We start from the raw sequence: 16,570 nt of genomic DNA, 5'->3' as shown, positions 1-16,570 counted from the left end.
TTTTTTAAGATTTTATTTTTTCCTTTTTCTCCCCAAAGCCCCCAGTACATAGTTGTATATTCTTCGTTGTGGATTCTTCTAGTTGTGATACATGGGATGCTGCCTCAGCGTGGCTTGATGAGCAGTGCCATGTCCGCGCCCAGGATTCGAACCAACAAAACACTGGGGTGCCTGCAGCGGAGTGCGTGAACTTAACCACTCGGCCACGGGGCCAGCCCCCTCGGCTCACTTCTCTACCTCTGCTGGCCTCCTTACTGTCCCTCAGACACACCAGGTATACAACCAGGGGGGCCTTTGCACTGGTCTTTTCCTGTCTCGGAAACTTCCCCCAGATATCTGCACGGCTCATTTCCCACTTCCTTCAAGTCTCTGCTCAACTTTCACCTCAATGAGTCCTGCCCTGATCACCCCATTTTATACTGAAACTGCCCCTCAACTTTCACCCTCCCAATCCCCCTTTCTTGCTCTTTTTCTTTTTTCTACAGCACTGTAATCTCTCACATATTGGAAAATTTATTTTTCTGTCTCTCCCCACTGCAATGCAGGGTCCACAAAGGCAGGAACCTGGTCTGCTTTGCTCACTGTTGTCCCTGAGCACCTGGAAGCATATGCAGCACACAGAGGGTACCTGAGAAACATCTGATCATTTGTCCAATGAATTTATCGCTCAATTTCACTATCCCCTTCCTCACTGTTTCTTCTCTGACAAAAATGAAAATCATTGAGTCCTTATTCTGGATATTTTCTGTCTGCCCCTCCAAATCCATTCTCCCATCTCCAGCCTGCCCTCTGCCTAGGATGGCTGACCTGGTAGAATGAGTGCAGGGGCTTACTGGCCATTGGGTCCAACCAATGGCAGGCACCATCAGGAGGATTGGGGGTGAGAGGACAGTGATGACAGGATTGGTATTCCCCTGGCTCTCCCCCTGCCAAGCAGCAGCACCCTGGATGGCCCTCTCCATAAAGCTTTCCTCCAGGTCCTAACAGCTCCCTCCTCTCACCCCATCAGGCCTCAAGCTGGTGGGACCAGCTAAACTCTATCACTAACTCCAGGGTTCTTCAATACTCATGTTGCTTTCCCTCAGTCCTGACCATGAGTCCATTTGGTAAACTCTCCTCAATTACCCACTTTGAAAGCACCATTGATATCCTCTGGAGCCCTGTCCAAATAAAGTCATAACAATAAAATAACCCATGAAGGTGGATATAGCCCATTTGCGTTCTGTAGTTTTAAATATCTGAAACTCCTTCCAAGCACACAGGTCCATGCCATAAGCCAGAATACGCTTGGTCATTCATTGACTTGGCAATTTTTCTAATTACTCTTCCATGTGTCTCTGTTGGCTTTTCAAGCCATTACACATTTGAACTTGGCTCTGCTTGGAGATGACCTCTCTGTACTTGTTGACCTTGGCTCTGGAAACCATGTGTATTTGGCCTTTGCTTTGTTTCTGGACTAGCAACCTGGCATGGCAACCAAGCAGTGGAGACAATGCTCAGTACAGGCTACCACCTGACCAGGTACAAAGTTAGGGTTTATGCCTCAAAAAATGCTGTTACATAGTTTTTAATAAGAGTGTCTTTCTTGCTGCATACTTTCCAATTCACAAATTCAATAAACATGTATCCCTTATCTACTGTGTATACACTGATACAAAAATGAATAAGGCTAGGCCCTTACTCACAATATAAAGAGAAAAGAAAGACATATATGATCATTTGCAAATGAAGAACATACCATTTCTAACAGAGAAATATGTGTACTAAAGCATCTTGCAGCTCTTTGATTTTAAAGATAATTCTGATGAACTTTCAAAGAGATTATCTTGCTTCCCTTTAGTAGCCAACATTTTTCTAGCATACTTAACAAGAGAGAGATTTGACCTTTTTCCTGCAGCACAGGAAACTCAGGTTTCAAACAATTTAGTGGCGAAAGGAAGTCTAAAGCCAAGAATTCATTAAAGATACATATTAATGTAAGGCAAAAAGATCTTTCATGGAAGACATCAATGTTCTGCAAATATCTTTCATTTTCTGAATCTGAAATTTCACACTTTTCTAAAATCTCATTAATTGGCAATTCTTGTCAAAATAAAACACTAATAAAAATGAAGTTGCAACCATTTACCAAACAGTATTTCTCTTGCGTACTCTCATTTTATGCATACCTAAATCTCAATTACAAAATTTATATTTACTCTGATAATATCAAGAGTAACAAAAGAAAAGAAAAGGCTGTATTTGGATATAAGGTTAATTTACGACATGGTTGTATGGGATAAGTGAAATCTCCCATGAGGTGAGAAGAGAAGTTCAAGTGCGCATCCCAGGAAGTGGTTAGCCCCTCCCAGACAAAATAACCAAATCTTGGGGGAATGTTTATCATCAGCCAAGGTGGCCTAGATCTCTCTGTTGAGCCCTTCAGAGCCCTTGAGAGCCCTTCAGAGCTGCAGTGTCCCCAACAAATAAGAAAGAGGGCACAGCAAAGGGGCCACTTCCCTTTATCTCCTGGTTCAAAACCACTGGTGTAGAATCAGAAATTTTATTTAGAGTGAGAAACTGCTCATCAAGGCCTCACAGAACTCCTATTGACTAGTACTATATACAAGTAATGGTACTGTAATCACCAGCACAGGTACATACATATTCCCAGATAGTACTGATTAGTCTTCCACATCTAAGTGGGGCTGCCCTTGGAGTTTTCTAAATCCCACCTTCAAGGACTGTAATCTAAAATAATCTTGTCAGCAGGAAATGAGAGGACTAATATAACATACCTATTCTTCCCTTGGCTCTGTGATTTAACTGGTTGATGTACAGTTTATTGTGAAACTTTTGGTTCACAGGCTCATAACTCATATGTTAAAGTCTTCCAAAAATCAATGAAAGGCACATTCTCAATTTTTCCTACCTTTCTAATCAATCAATATCAAAGTATTAATTCATCTGAGTCATCCTAAGGGAGAGTTTATCTTATCGAGACTAAAAGACTAACAGTTAATACTCCATACCAAGGTAAGTGGCAACTCATTGCAACAGGTCTTACTGATTATTAAAAATAAACAAACAAAACAAAAACATCAATCAGGAGTCCTGAGGTTTGGAAAGACTTCCAATCAAGCAGATCTTTCCATAAAAAGAGGCGTTTTCTAAATGAGAAACTAGTTATTACTTCTAATTCCAAGTTCTCTCCATCTACCCAATGATTCAAACCATGTCACTGGTTTTCCTATGAAGCAATGCTAAGTTTTCCTCAGTCATCCATTCTAATAGCCAAAACAAAGCCCTCATTCCTGTAGACCCCTAGGATTTAAACACCCTAATTAGGAGAATCAACTACCAATGAGGGTGGGCAAAGTGCCTTCTTTGTGTCCAATGAAGTACGTTATCAGTACCTACTCTGCATCAAGAATTTATGTTGGTCTCCACCAGCTCTTGTAAGCGCTGAGCTATCTGGGAAACCAAACAAAGCACTGACACTCAAAAGTATTTTTTCAATATAAAGTCAGCTCTAAGGGCATGAGATGTGTTTAAGAAATATCAAGTGATCATGACCAAGTTACTTCTCTATTTACAGACAAGTTTCCTCTATTAAGTGAGGGAACAGGAACAGATGATCTCTACAATCCCGTCCAGCTCCAACACTCGGTGAGTCTCAGACTCACAGGCTGAGCACAGCAGGGAAGAGCAAACTAGTGTAAATAACAGGATCAGCCTGTAATATACATCGAAGAGCACAAATACAATTCAGCATACAAAGAAAAGCTAAAAGTCTCCAGAGGAATTCAGGAGAGGGCAAGATCCATGAAGGTTAGAGAACTTTAATTGGGCAAGGCTTCTTTGAGAATGTGTAACCTGAGTCAAATCCTGAAAGATGGGAAAGACGTGGATATGCAGAGAAGAGATGGGAGGGCCTTCCAGATGAAAATAATAGCATAAATAAACCCAGCAAAGAAAACATGAGCACAAGGATAAGTTCAGTTTTGTTTCCTAAATAATCTACTATTTATTCTAAATTGCATTTACAATAATAGGCTAAACTGTCAATTTAGTTAATTTTAACTTTTTAAGACTTTATAGTCTCTCATCATTGAAAGAGAGCTGATATTATACCATTTTGTATAAAAGTAGCTTTTTCTCATAACTAAAAGTATCTTAATGTGCATGCCATTATTAAAATGTTATGGCTTATTGTCGACCATTTTGACATGCAATCCTACTGTCTTAAGCACTGGCTCCATATCCTCCTCCTTCTAACAAGACCAGCAAAATTTTTAATGGTTAATGGCATTTCCTATATATTATCTAGAGTAATGCCAGAACCAAAAGAAAGAACTTGAAACAGATTTCAAATTGATGTCCATCTTCCTTTAACAATAATGACCTATAATAACACACAACATAAAGGAATCTAACATGTAAGATTCAATTTGAAAACATATATTTTAACTTTAACAATATATTTGAAATTTAGAAAAATAAAAGTACATCGTATTAAGATATAAAATTATTCAAGTCCACTTTACTTATGATTATTAAGACTGATACCAAAAATATTTGAATACACTCTTGAGCTTGTTAAGCACAATCTTTTGATGCTTAAGCATATTGCTCACGTATATGAGGAAAATTTTCATTTCATTGATAGACTTTGTTTACATATTATGGGAAATTGTCATTTCTTTCAAGCCAACTCTTTTAAAGATGCACACTTACCCTGCATTGTTGCTGACTGCAGTTAATCCTTTTACTCCAGTCTTTAGTAAAGCTCCTATAAGATTCTCTGGAATTCCACATAAACCAAAACCTGTAATAAGCCAAAAAGATAAAATAATTTGTGAAAACGATAATGTTCTTTCAGGGACATGTGTATATTATTCTTTTTAATAAAAAAGAAAAAATACAAGACACATTATTAGACCTATGAAGCAAAACACACAGATATATCTTAGCAACTCAATAAACGGCCACATAGCCATATCAAATGTTTCACACCATTATATGGCACCAGACATCACTGCCAAGCCCTCAATTCATAAGTGTAAAGCCAAGTGCAATATGTTAATATGGCTATACACTGTTCTTCTTGCACTTAACTACATATCTATTATTGCCCCACTTTATAATTCAACCTTTATACAGTTACTTTTTCAAACGTGTTTTATATGCCTGAGTCAATTTTGCAGAATTGGAAGCCTAGGCCAACGACTTTTATTTCTTTACATCTTCCGCAAATCTCAAATAGTATCGGGCTTAAACTGGACATTCAATGACTGATCATTTGAATGAATGAATGAAGAGCAGCCCTAAAAATAAGCCTTATTCCTGGGACCAAGGCCTAGAAATCCAAAGAAATTTATAAAAATCAGGCAGCAAGTTTAAGGAGCGTGAGACAGCGGTTCTAAAAGACATTCCAAACAGAAAGGAGCAACAGAACTTGGGGGCTCCATAACAGATAGATGCTTTATGGTCTCCACCTCATAAAAAAAGGAGGAATAAAAGGAGTGGCTAGGTGAGGGCTGATGAGATCAGTGCAAACGTTTTAAGGTAAACAGAATTCCCAAGGATCTAGGGGTTTTTCAAAGCTACTAATAAGACATCACCATTCGAAGCTTCAGCCCTTCAAAATAACAGAAAAAGAAACAAGAGGAAAAAAAGTAAATTATAAAGTGCTGCACTTTGCTAAACTTCTAGAAAAGGGACACTGTAATAAAAATAATAGATAATAAAATATGTAATAAATAAATAAAAATAAAATAATGAATAAATAACAACTAAGTAATAAAATAATTCACATTTCTAATCTACATAGCATTGCCACTATGATTTCCCTGCTTTGTCAAAAACATAAGGATGTTACCATAAAAAGGAAAATAATACTATTACTCACCACCAACCAGTACCGTTGCACCATCAGGGATGTCTTTTACGGCTTCCACTGGATTGGTATAAAATTTGGTATGGTGACGTGTGCTGGTTGAAAAGTAGCAAACACATCCCTAACACATTAAAAAAAACATTTTTAAGTGAATAATCATTTGGAGATATGTCTTTACACGTACAGTCATGTGCTGCATAACAACGTTTTAGTCAACAATGGACTGCACATACGATGGTGGTCCCATAAGATTAGGACCATACAGTCTAGGTGTGTAGTAGGTTATACCATCGAGGTTTGTGTAAGTACTGTAGGGGAGGATGAAATTTTCCTCTACCTTCTAGGTTCTTCTGGCTGGTCTAAGAATTAAATTGATACGAGACAGAATAACAGGAGAAAAACAAACAAAAGATTAAGAACATATATACATGAAAGAAATCCAGGCAAACAGAGTAACTTGCCGAAATAGCTAAACCCTTCACCTTAAATACAATCCTCAGCTAAAGACAAAAGAAGATATTGGGAGTAAAGACAGTCTGGGACTTCAAGGAAAGGAAGGCAATTCACAGGTAGGTGAAAAGGAGCAAACCTTTGGAAAACAAGGGTTTGGCCACACAGAAACAGAAGAACACAGAGGGGAGCTCAACAAACAAGCTTTTCTAGGTTCCTCTCTGTCCACCATCTCATATCTCGTTCATGTTATGCTAAGGGGATAGCTTGCTTCCCAAGACAGGTTTTTTTATCTGAATTCTTTTAGGCAGTCAAGGAGGAAGTAACAAGAAAAACTTGAATCTTTTGTTTCTTAAAAATAATCAGCCTTAGAGAAAAACTTTGAGTCTTTTGTTTCTTAAAAATAATCAGCCTAGAGGCCAGCCCCATGGTTGAGTGGTTAAGTTCACGGGCTCCACTTCAGCGACCCAGGGTTTTGCTGGATTGGATCTGGGTCGCAGAGCTGGCATTGCTCATCAGGCCATGCTGAGGCGGCATCCCAGATAGCACAACCAGAAGGACTGACAGCTAGAATATACAACTATGTACTGGGGGGCTTTGAGGAGAAGAAGAAGAAGGAAAAGAAAAAGGAGATTGGCAACAGATGTTAGCCCAGGGGTCAATCTTTAAAGAATAAATAAACAAATAAATAAATAAACAAACAAAATAAAAATAATCAGCCTAAATTAACACTCATGTTAAAGGGACACATTTTGGGGTGGTAAATTTTGCTCCCCTTCAGTATACTCTATGATGTTCACACAATGACAAAATCCCCAAAGGACACATTTCTCAGAATGTATCCCGACATCAAGCGACTGAATAGCAGTTTCTTCAATTTTTATATACACAAGGATAATTTCACTATCTCCTCTTCAAAAGGGTAGGGCTATAAGTAGTTCATCTTAAGAGTAGGATGGACATACTCCATCCCCAGACTATCACTGAAATGCTCTTGTGATCCACGGCTTCTATTATATAAGGGAAAATTCTGTGTTATTTGTAACCACCCAAGAGTGAAAGTAGATAGCCCATACACTGGGACTCGAATCTCCAATAATGGTCTCATCAAGAATCAATTTCTTATAGTAACCTAACTTCCCATTCAATCAACAAATATTTACCAAGATCCTACTATGTGACAACCACCATGCTATTTACTCCAATCTAGTAAGTAGTAAGACATAACTGCTGCTCTTGGGAAAATTAAGGACAGCATGACCAATACTAAAAATACTACATAGTGGGGCCCTTGATACATTTGAGTGACAGAGAATGCCTCCTAAAGGGACATGTAAAGAACAGCACACAGGGGCTGGCCCTGTGGCCGAGTGGTTAAGGTTCTGCATGCTCTGTTTCAGCGGTTCGGGTTCACAGGTGAGGATCCCGGGTGTGGACCTATTCCACTCATCAGCCATGCCGTGGAGGCACCCCACATATAAATTGGAGGAAGACTGCCATGGATGTTAGCTTGGGGCTAATCTTCCTTATGCAAAAATAAGAGGAGGATTAGCAATGGATGTTAGCTCAGGGTGAATCTTCCTCACAGAAAAAATTAAAAAAGAATAGCACACAAAGACATCCCACTATGGGGCTTGGCATTTATGGATGTTGTAGAAAAGCAGCAAACTATTATTTACAAGGGAGGCATGGCTAGAATCACCACAGTGTACTATTTAGTGCAAATCACATTATCTAAGTGAGCATTCAGGATCAGTTTTAAACTGTTTCCCTCTTTATATTTCATCTATAACACAGACAGGAAAAAATTAGAAAGTCGATCGTGTTGCAATCAATCACTCATACTCAACATCACCTCTCCTTTATTCTCATCACATATTCAACATAAAAAGAGAGGGAGTAGAGAGGATGACACCTGACTCCCTGTGTGCTGCCACCATAAGGAGTCCGTAATTGTTCTAGGCTCACACCCACTGCCTGTGAGTCTCCCAGAGAGACATCCTGAGGGGGTCAAGATATTAACTCAAATGAGTTTCTATCATTCTTTTCTTCCTCTAAAAACTCCTCTCATAAAAAGTGTCAATTAGTACAGAAGCCTATTTAAGAAAACTATACTGAAAGTCAAATGAGATTTGCAAAGGTAGAGGTCACACAGATGACTTTTGTCCCTTTCAATTCCAACCTTGGGCAAGGTCAAGTAAGGAGGGCGGTATACCCTGGACACCGCCAAAAAACAGGGAAATAAGTGGAGGCAGAGATAGAAAGGAAAGGGCTTGAGCCACTTAGACCTGTCTTCTCTTTCCTATCCTCAAGTAGAAAAGAGGTGTTGGATTCTGTTTTAAACATACACATACACACACAAACATATTTTCAATCCTGGACATTAAGTTTGACAGCCGGAATAAATAGGCCAATGGACACATTGTAAAATAAAGTTGGGGATGTAACCGTGGGCCCTCCAAGAGCAGTTCAACCGACCCTAGCTAATCAACAGAGTGATTAAGAATTGCCTTTCAGAAAATTTGCAAAGTCATGTAACCAGAGCATGTGCAGAAGAAGAAATCTTGACCGGAAGTGACTGTGGAACCAAAGATTCTCCTCCCCACAAAACCTAAGGACCGAGACATGAGTGGGACTTAAAAGTGGGACTCCTGACCCACAACTAAAATATACACTATACACTGGGGGGACTCGGGGAGAAAAAGCAGAAAAAAAAGAAAAAGAAAAGAGGAAGATTGGCAACAGTTGTTAGCTCAGGTGCCAATCTTTAAAAGAAAAAAATTGTAGAGCTCATAATATTAAAAAAAAAAAAAAGTGGGACTCTTATCAGGAGCATGGGGTCCATCATTCAGGAAGATCTGGTATTCAAATTCCTTTCCCACCTTAAGGTTTAAAACCTCATCATAAATGTCTAAAACCTCATCATAAATGTTTAGAACCTTATCATAAATGTTTAGAACCTTACCATAAATGCTAGAAACCCACCAATCAAAACCTGCCCCATTAGCATTTCCGTGTGCCAGCCTGGTCTCCCTAACCTCTTAAATTTCACCCCAAATCCTGAATTGGGGAGAAAGATCTGAGGGCACACACCCCCTGTCTCCCTGCAGATTGATCTCACAGAATAAAGCTGATTTCTCTCCCAAAAGCTGATGCCATAAGTAATTGACTTGTTTATGTGCATCTGGTAGGAGCACCCCATTTCTGTGCAATGACAAGGATACCTCCTAAAGAGAAAAGAGAAAAATACACAGATATCAAATCCAATCAACTCATTTTACAGGTCATGTTTCTGCAGCTTGGCAAGATCTTGTAATTTACTCAAACTATGTTAAAGCAAGACCAGAGCCCAGGATGACTTCCCATCAGAGTCCTTCTACCACAATATGCTTCTCTCTGCATTGTTTAAAAGCCCTCAATTGTATTCCACTTCAATTTCATTATTCATATACAACATATCTTTATGAGTATCCCATTTTATCATGAAGAACTCTACAATCATTATCTCCACTTAGGGGTGAAGAGTCAGGGCCTTAGCGGCAGGAGGAAAACAATGAAAGAATTTATCTACACCTAAGTAGTCTGAGGGGGTGAGGCTGCCTGAACTATTCATCCATGGACTCAGAAACACGAATCCTAGAAAGAGGAAGTCAGAAGAAAACTCACTTCTCCTACAGACCAAGAGAGGCTTTTTACCATTAAGGAAAAACAAAAGCATATTAAATACAGCCTTGTCAAGGAATTCCATTCTTTTCTTTCAGCTCATAATTAGTGTCTTCATTACAAACAGTCAGAAATTAATGAGATGCTTGCCCTATACTCAGAAAAATTACCTCACAAGTACTTTAGAAAAGACCTAAGTGTTTCACATTTACCCACATGACCAAAAGTTAAAAGCAATAAAAGTCATTCATATTTCCAGAGAATGTGAGAAGGGCTCAAGATAACTTACAGGCACTCAACTTCGGTTTTTTCATTTTTCATACAATCAGTTAACAACAAATGTTGACATTTATTATCTATTTGTTATACTGACATTTGATATCTATTGGCTGAGAAACCAACAGAGTGACATAATGGGCCACACTCCAGTAATATTGGGGTCAAAAATAACCTTGCTTCAAATCCCAGTTCAGTCACAATTGTATTGTCAAAATTGACTATAGTGGAACCATTTTAAAATGGAGTTGGAGCTACCTTTCCAGAGAAACTGCCTTGGTCTCCTGAACCTTGGGCTGGACCAAACCTCGAGACTGGGCCAAAACAGCAATTGTTTTACAAACAATTGTTTGAGAAGTTGACAGGAGAAGGGACATTCTGATCACAAACACTGAGGACAGTGGACTTTCTGAAGACAGAATCAACTGTCAGTCAATGGGTTGAAAGATTAGCTCTCTGCCTCCAACTCCAGCTAAAATTCTTTGTAATACAACCTCCCTTCTTTGTCTTTAAAAGACCCTGATTTTTACTCCCTAGTGGAACATTATTTGGGTTTCTCCCTGAATGTGGGCTCCCCAAATTGAAATTCTTGAGACCCCAAATATACTTTTGCTTCTCTTGCAGTTTATGCCTCTTATTCATAGACAGTATGAACATGAGAAAATTATTTAAATTCTGAGTCTCCTTTTCGGAGGGTGGGGGAGAGGGATTGATTTTAAATTTACAGAAGTACGATCCTTATTTCCTAGGGATATAACAAGGATTAAATAACGATGCATGCAGAAGCACTTGGCCCTGTGCCTGGACTACAGAGGCCACCAGGGGATGTTACCCTCCTTTGGGGAATGCAGCCTTTTCTCCATTCCCCACCAGGGCAGTAAGATTAACTTGTCATCTACTGGAATTTAGTTTTCATTTTTAACCTCCTCACTCTACCCAACATACATGCACATGCACATATTCCTGATTTCACAAAGAACTTTTCTCAACATGGCTCAGACTGTACCAAATTAGTCCATGCAAACTTTGTTGAGGGTTTTGAAAAAATGGGTCGTAGCTGAAAGATTACTTTATCCTATTTATTTTACTTGCAATCAAGTTTGTCAATCCAAGTATTCAAATATTTTTGAGCAATTCAGCAGTATGAACACAGGCGATGGGGCAAAGAGGAAGCAGGACAGTTGAGGCCAGCTGCGCCACAATGTTGACTGCACATCTTCAAGGCCTACAGCCCAGATTGCTGCCCAGAGCCTGGGAGGCAGCACCCCAGAGAAAGCCTTTGGGTCTGTTCTCTGATCTGCTTCCTCCAGATATTGCCCGCTTTCTCTCCCCACACTCCCTGCCTCTGGGAGTCAAGGAATAGCCACCCACACCTTCTAAGATTAGGCAGGGAGGCAGAAAAGTGTGTCTCTAATAACATCTTACCTTTGTTCCTTCAATAACCGAATTCAAAGCAGAGCTCTAAAATGCTCCTAAATTGACCTCTGTCTTCTAATGTATTTTAAATACTAAAACAATGATGTGAAAAGACCCAAGCATCACCTGCTACAAAAATAAACAAATAACCTTCAAATTTGCAGAAGTTACCTAAAAGAATGAAGAGTAATGAACTGTACAGCTTTAACATCTACTTATTCTGCAGATCATTTTTTCACTGAGGTCTTCCTTTACCTTCACATCGTGTATTTCACTTTGTTTATCCACTCTCCTACCTGCTGCAAAATTCCATTTTAGTGCTGCCAGTAGTTTCTGCTACTACTATTGGGGGAAAGAAATGATAATGATTCAGAACTGAACTGTAAGAAATAATCAAAATTCTTACAGTGCAAAACCTTTTCTATTTAATCTACTTCTCCGTTTAATATCCTCTCCATCTTCACCCTTATCCGCCACTTCAAATTCTTACACTTAAGCTTTGAGGTCTGATTCCACTGTTGAGCCAAAATTTTATCTCATGACTTCCCAATCCAAAATCTCCTTCCTTTTTAACCATTTCTATTTCTTTCACTTAAATTTCTTTTTCCTGTCATTCGACACTCCAGAACTTAATGAAAATGTACTTTATTTTGAAAATCTTTCAGGGAAAATCCACAAGGCATACTGCTTTTTTATCTTTAAATAAATCTTATCTTAATGATATGGAACTGTACACCCAGGTGATATTTACCTGGTCATCTTAAACAGTTAAATAAATCAGGACACGGAAAGGTTGACATTGCCCACTTCAGTATCAAACTTTGATAGACAGAAGTGAGGAGGAGAGGCCACATGGAGAGAGATGAAGAGAAGTAAAAGGCATGTTAGAAGGAAAAGGCAGTAAAGGCAGGTGGATACACACGCAGACTTGCAGGAGTATGGCATCACCGCCAAGAGAAGGTGGTGACAAGTGTTAAAATGCTTTAGCTGTCCAGCACTGGACCAGTGTCTACCAGAAGTGGAATGTTCACCTTGACTAACCACTGCCAATTACGTACTTATGACATGAATAAATCACAAGGAGCTCACATGGAGTTGCTGATACTAGGCAATTCTCTACAGCAGCGGCATACTTTGTTTTCGAGGGAACATACATGTTCTGTTCCAACAGTGGAGAAACATCTAAAGGATCACAGATGAAGGAGAGACACACTCTGCCTAGTACAACAGAAAGCTTGAAGAGTTTGTCAAGAGTCAGAGTATTACTGAGGATGGGGAATCCAGAAAGGGGGAGCTGCACGAGTAAAGGCACAGAGATGGAAAAAGACTCGTATTCAGGGATGTGTGAGATCAGGTCGCATGGAGAGAAGCTAATGCAGATCAGGCTAGAAAGGGAGACTGGGGAAGGCTGTCAAAGGCCTTAAAGACTACACTAACGAGTTTCAACTTGATCCTTCAACGAGGAAGGGATAGCAAAGCTTTTGAAACAGAGAGATGTCAAAACTCTCAAACAAAACCCTGAGTCAGGAAAGTGGCAGGGGAATTCATTCTTTCATTTATTCATCCATTTGCTCAAAAATACATATTCTGTATCAAATAAACTAAATACTCAGGATATAGAATTAAAACAAACAAAAAACCACACAGGCAAGGTCCCTGTTCTAATGAAACTTGAAAACTAACAAGGATAATAGTCACCAATAATTAGAAAATCATTACACATGATACTGGTGATCAACCGGAGGAAGAGAAAGGAGAGGAGAGAATGGTTCCAAGATTTCTAGCTTACACACTGGATGGATACTGGTGCCGTTAATCATACTGAAAACAAAACAAAACAAGGGAGGGAAAAGCCACTGTATGGCTGGTTTATTCGGGTCAGAAAGAGCTTGAAGTGCTGAATAACATCCAGGGGCAGTCGACCAGTAAGTTGTACTAGGAGGACCGAAGCTCAGGAGAGTCTGGGGTAGGAGATAAATCTGGGAAATGATCTTTTCAAGGCAGAGAGGCGAGTGAAGTGTTAATGGTACTTTAATGATTTTTTTCCGGTAATAGTTTTCTATAGTGAATGGAAAAACAGTACTAAATGCTCCCTCCAAAATAGTAATGGAGGGAGGAAGATATCTTCAGAGAGTCTATTTTGATCTAAGTCAATGCTGCTAGCTCTGAAAGTGCAGTCCTCAGATTAGCAGCATTAACATCACATGGGAACTTATTAATCCAAGGGATGGGGCCCCACCCAGGAGCTATGAAATCAGAAACTCTGGGGCTGGACACAGCAATCTGTTTAACAAAGCCTCCAGGTAATTCTGATGCACGCTCAAGTTTGAGAGACTTGACTACCATGAAAAACCAGGAAAAACCAAAAAATCTATGTCATTTTATCAGTTGGTTATGTTTAGGAGAACAATTCTCAAGTTTACTTCTTGAGTTTGCCCACAGGTTCTCTTGCCCACCGCATTAAACATGTCTATTCCACGCAGGGTAGGGCGTAATGTTGAGAGAGATGGGAATAAGGCATACTTCATGGTCCCCGCCAACAAGAAACTTCCACCTGGTTAAGAAGATAATATGTACATTTGAAAAGTTAAGTTAACACAAGCGTTACAGTTAAACCAGAAGCAGGAGGTGACGATTTAAGGGCTCAAGGAGCAGTAAGAGCACTAAATGCCACGCGCTGGGGGATCAGTGGAAAGCAGGAGTTGGACCTATGGCAATCAAAACTGAAAGGCAAAAGTCCGAATCTTGATATGAACTTTCAATGAAATACTGCAAAACCCATAATTTGTAGCTCGGCCACCTAAGAAGAGGGTTGCGGGGCTTCAGGAATGGTTTAATGATAGACCTAAGGCGAGAAAATCAATAAACTACACTTAGGCAAATAAGTAACTGCCAAAGCAGGTGATGTTATTGACCTTGCCCAAGAATATCGGAGCATCCCGGTTTGCATTAATTTCAACACCCGCAGCAACCTTACCGAAGGTCAAGTTCCCTTTTAACAGCGCTTTATATATCCAAAGCTATCTGCAATTATCAAAATGCTTCCTAAGAGGCATTTACGAGTAAAATGTTCCAGTTTTTTAAGTCATCCCCTAGCACTTACCTAAGGGGCTTAGTGGCCCCCCTGCGTTCACTGCTCTCAGAGATCGGATGCCAGAAAGAAAGAGCAATAGGGCGGACCAGGAATTCTCTCTGAGTACGTAAGGTGTGCAGGGCACGCTTTCAAGCTGAGAACTATTATTCATTACGCTACTAAGTAAAAACATCACTTTTCGTTTTCCCTTCCAAAGAAGAGGCTCCGCCGTTCCGGAAGTAGCCGAGATAAGCCACCCTCCTGGACCTAGCGCTCTGGTCCACTATTCGCCTCCGAGGGCTCCAGACACCGGAGCTTACTTACACTGTAAGCCCACCGGAGCGTGGGTTTACAGGCGGGGGACAGGGCATGGGTCAAAAAACACACCAACCAACAATCGGGGCGAGAGTGCCTCGGATACCACTCGGTGGAGAGTTGGCAGTAAGGGCGGAACAAGGTTTTCAAAGGGCTTTGAAAACAGAAATCCTCTAACGTGGGTCCCAGGGGGACGGGGCGCGAGCCACCTTCCAGGCCTCCAAAGCCTCTCCGCTTGGCAGGTAAGACGCCCAGGCGAACGCTCCAGTTCCCTCTCCTACTGCCTCGGCGCGGCACAGCCAAATAGGGGAGGACGGGCAGGGGAGGGGCGCGCCCAGCATCCGCCCCCCTGGCGGTGAACTCGCGCTTCGCCCTAACTAACCTGGCCCCTGGGTTCGCGGCCTCTAGAGGCGGCCCTGCCCCAAGATTCTCAATGCGGGGCGCAAACCTACCCCTGCTGCCTTCACCCCTTCCCCTCCTTAAACTGATGCGCCCTCCTGGCCCCGTTCCGGCCGCCAAAGCCCCTTTCCAGGAGGCTGCCCGAGTCGGAGATGCGTCCCCAGGAGGACGGAGCGAGGCCCAAAGGGCGCTGGCGGCGGGGCCACGCGTCCTCCCGCCGCTTCGCAGCCTCTCCGCGCGCTTCTTTGCCTCGTCTCGCCCCATCGGGGAAGCAGATGCAGAACCATGCCAAAGCAGGCACCCAGGGGAGCTCCGAGGCAAGGAAGGCGTCGGCGCTTGGCAGTGCCCGGGGTACGGCCGCACGGATGCCAACTCCCGGGCTGGGGGGGGGGGGGGGGGGGGGCGGGCAGAGGAAAAGACACGGGCACCACTCGGAGTTTCGTCCGCGTTCTTCTAACGCAGGGTATTCCTTCTTACCCGCTCTTTACCTTGAGCCAGGCGCCCCCGGAGCCGCGGGCGGAGGCCCAGGGCCGTTGCCAGGAGGACAGGAGTTTGAGAGCCGCCATGTTCGGGGTCCGGCTGCAAGAGGCGGCGGGTTGCCGTGCGCGTGTGAGTGTGTCAGCGAGTGCTACCTGGGCCGCCGCCGGGCCACCGGGAAAAGAGGGAGAGGGAGGCGCGCGGGGGGCGGGCCGGAGGCTAGATCACAGAGGCGGCGCCTCCGCTGCCGGCTGAGGCTTACGGAGCAGCGCGGCTGGGAAGGGTCCCGCCCGCGGCTGAAACTCGCGCAGTCGCGGGATCCCAGGGAAGGTCACCACCCCCACCCCGCCCCCAGCTTCGGGGCTGCCTCGTTTTTTCGCGGTCGGGCGCGTTCCAGGCAGCTTTATTGGCGCGCCCTGCCCCCTCCGCCCCTTAGTCAGGCCCATCAGTGTGAGGGGGCGCAAGTGTCTGCCTTTGCCAAGATCAGGGATGGGTGTAGAGGCGGGAAACTTTTCCCTTCTTTCCTTTTAGGTTCCTTGGCTGATCTAATAATCAAATCGACATAAGACAGATTAACAGGAGAAAAACAAAAGCTTAATAACATGTATACCTCCTTTTTACGT

At 42.0% G+C, this 16,570-nt stretch overlaps 1 protein-coding gene across 1 annotated transcript in view; it reads right to left on the bottom strand.

Annotated features, from left to right (window-relative positions):
* OXCT1 (3-oxoacid CoA-transferase 1) overlaps nucleotides 1-16,226 on the bottom strand; it is a 128,101-nt gene extending 111,875 nt beyond the window's left edge. The window contains exons 1-3 of the mRNA XM_046671662.1: nucleotides 15,959-16,226; nucleotides 5,891-5,999; nucleotides 4,717-4,807 (exon numbers count right to left, since the gene is read on the bottom strand). Of these exons, the coding sequence (XP_046527618.1) occupies nucleotides 4,717-4,807; nucleotides 5,891-5,999; nucleotides 15,959-16,036 (278 nt within the window). The 5' untranslated portion in view covers nucleotides 16,037-16,226. The remainder of the gene's footprint in view (nucleotides 1-4,716; nucleotides 4,808-5,890; nucleotides 6,000-15,958) is intronic.
* Between the last annotated feature and the right edge of the window lie 344 nt (nucleotides 16,227-16,570).

The sequence above is a fragment of the Equus quagga genome, chromosome 9 (assembly GCF_021613505.1).
Source record: "Equus quagga isolate Etosha38 chromosome 9, UCLA_HA_Equagga_1.0, whole genome shotgun sequence".
NCBI lineage: Eukaryota > Metazoa > Chordata > Mammalia > Perissodactyla > Equidae > Equus > Equus quagga.
Note: the sequence above shows the minus strand (reverse complement) of the source record. Positions and strands in the feature narration are given on the sequence as shown.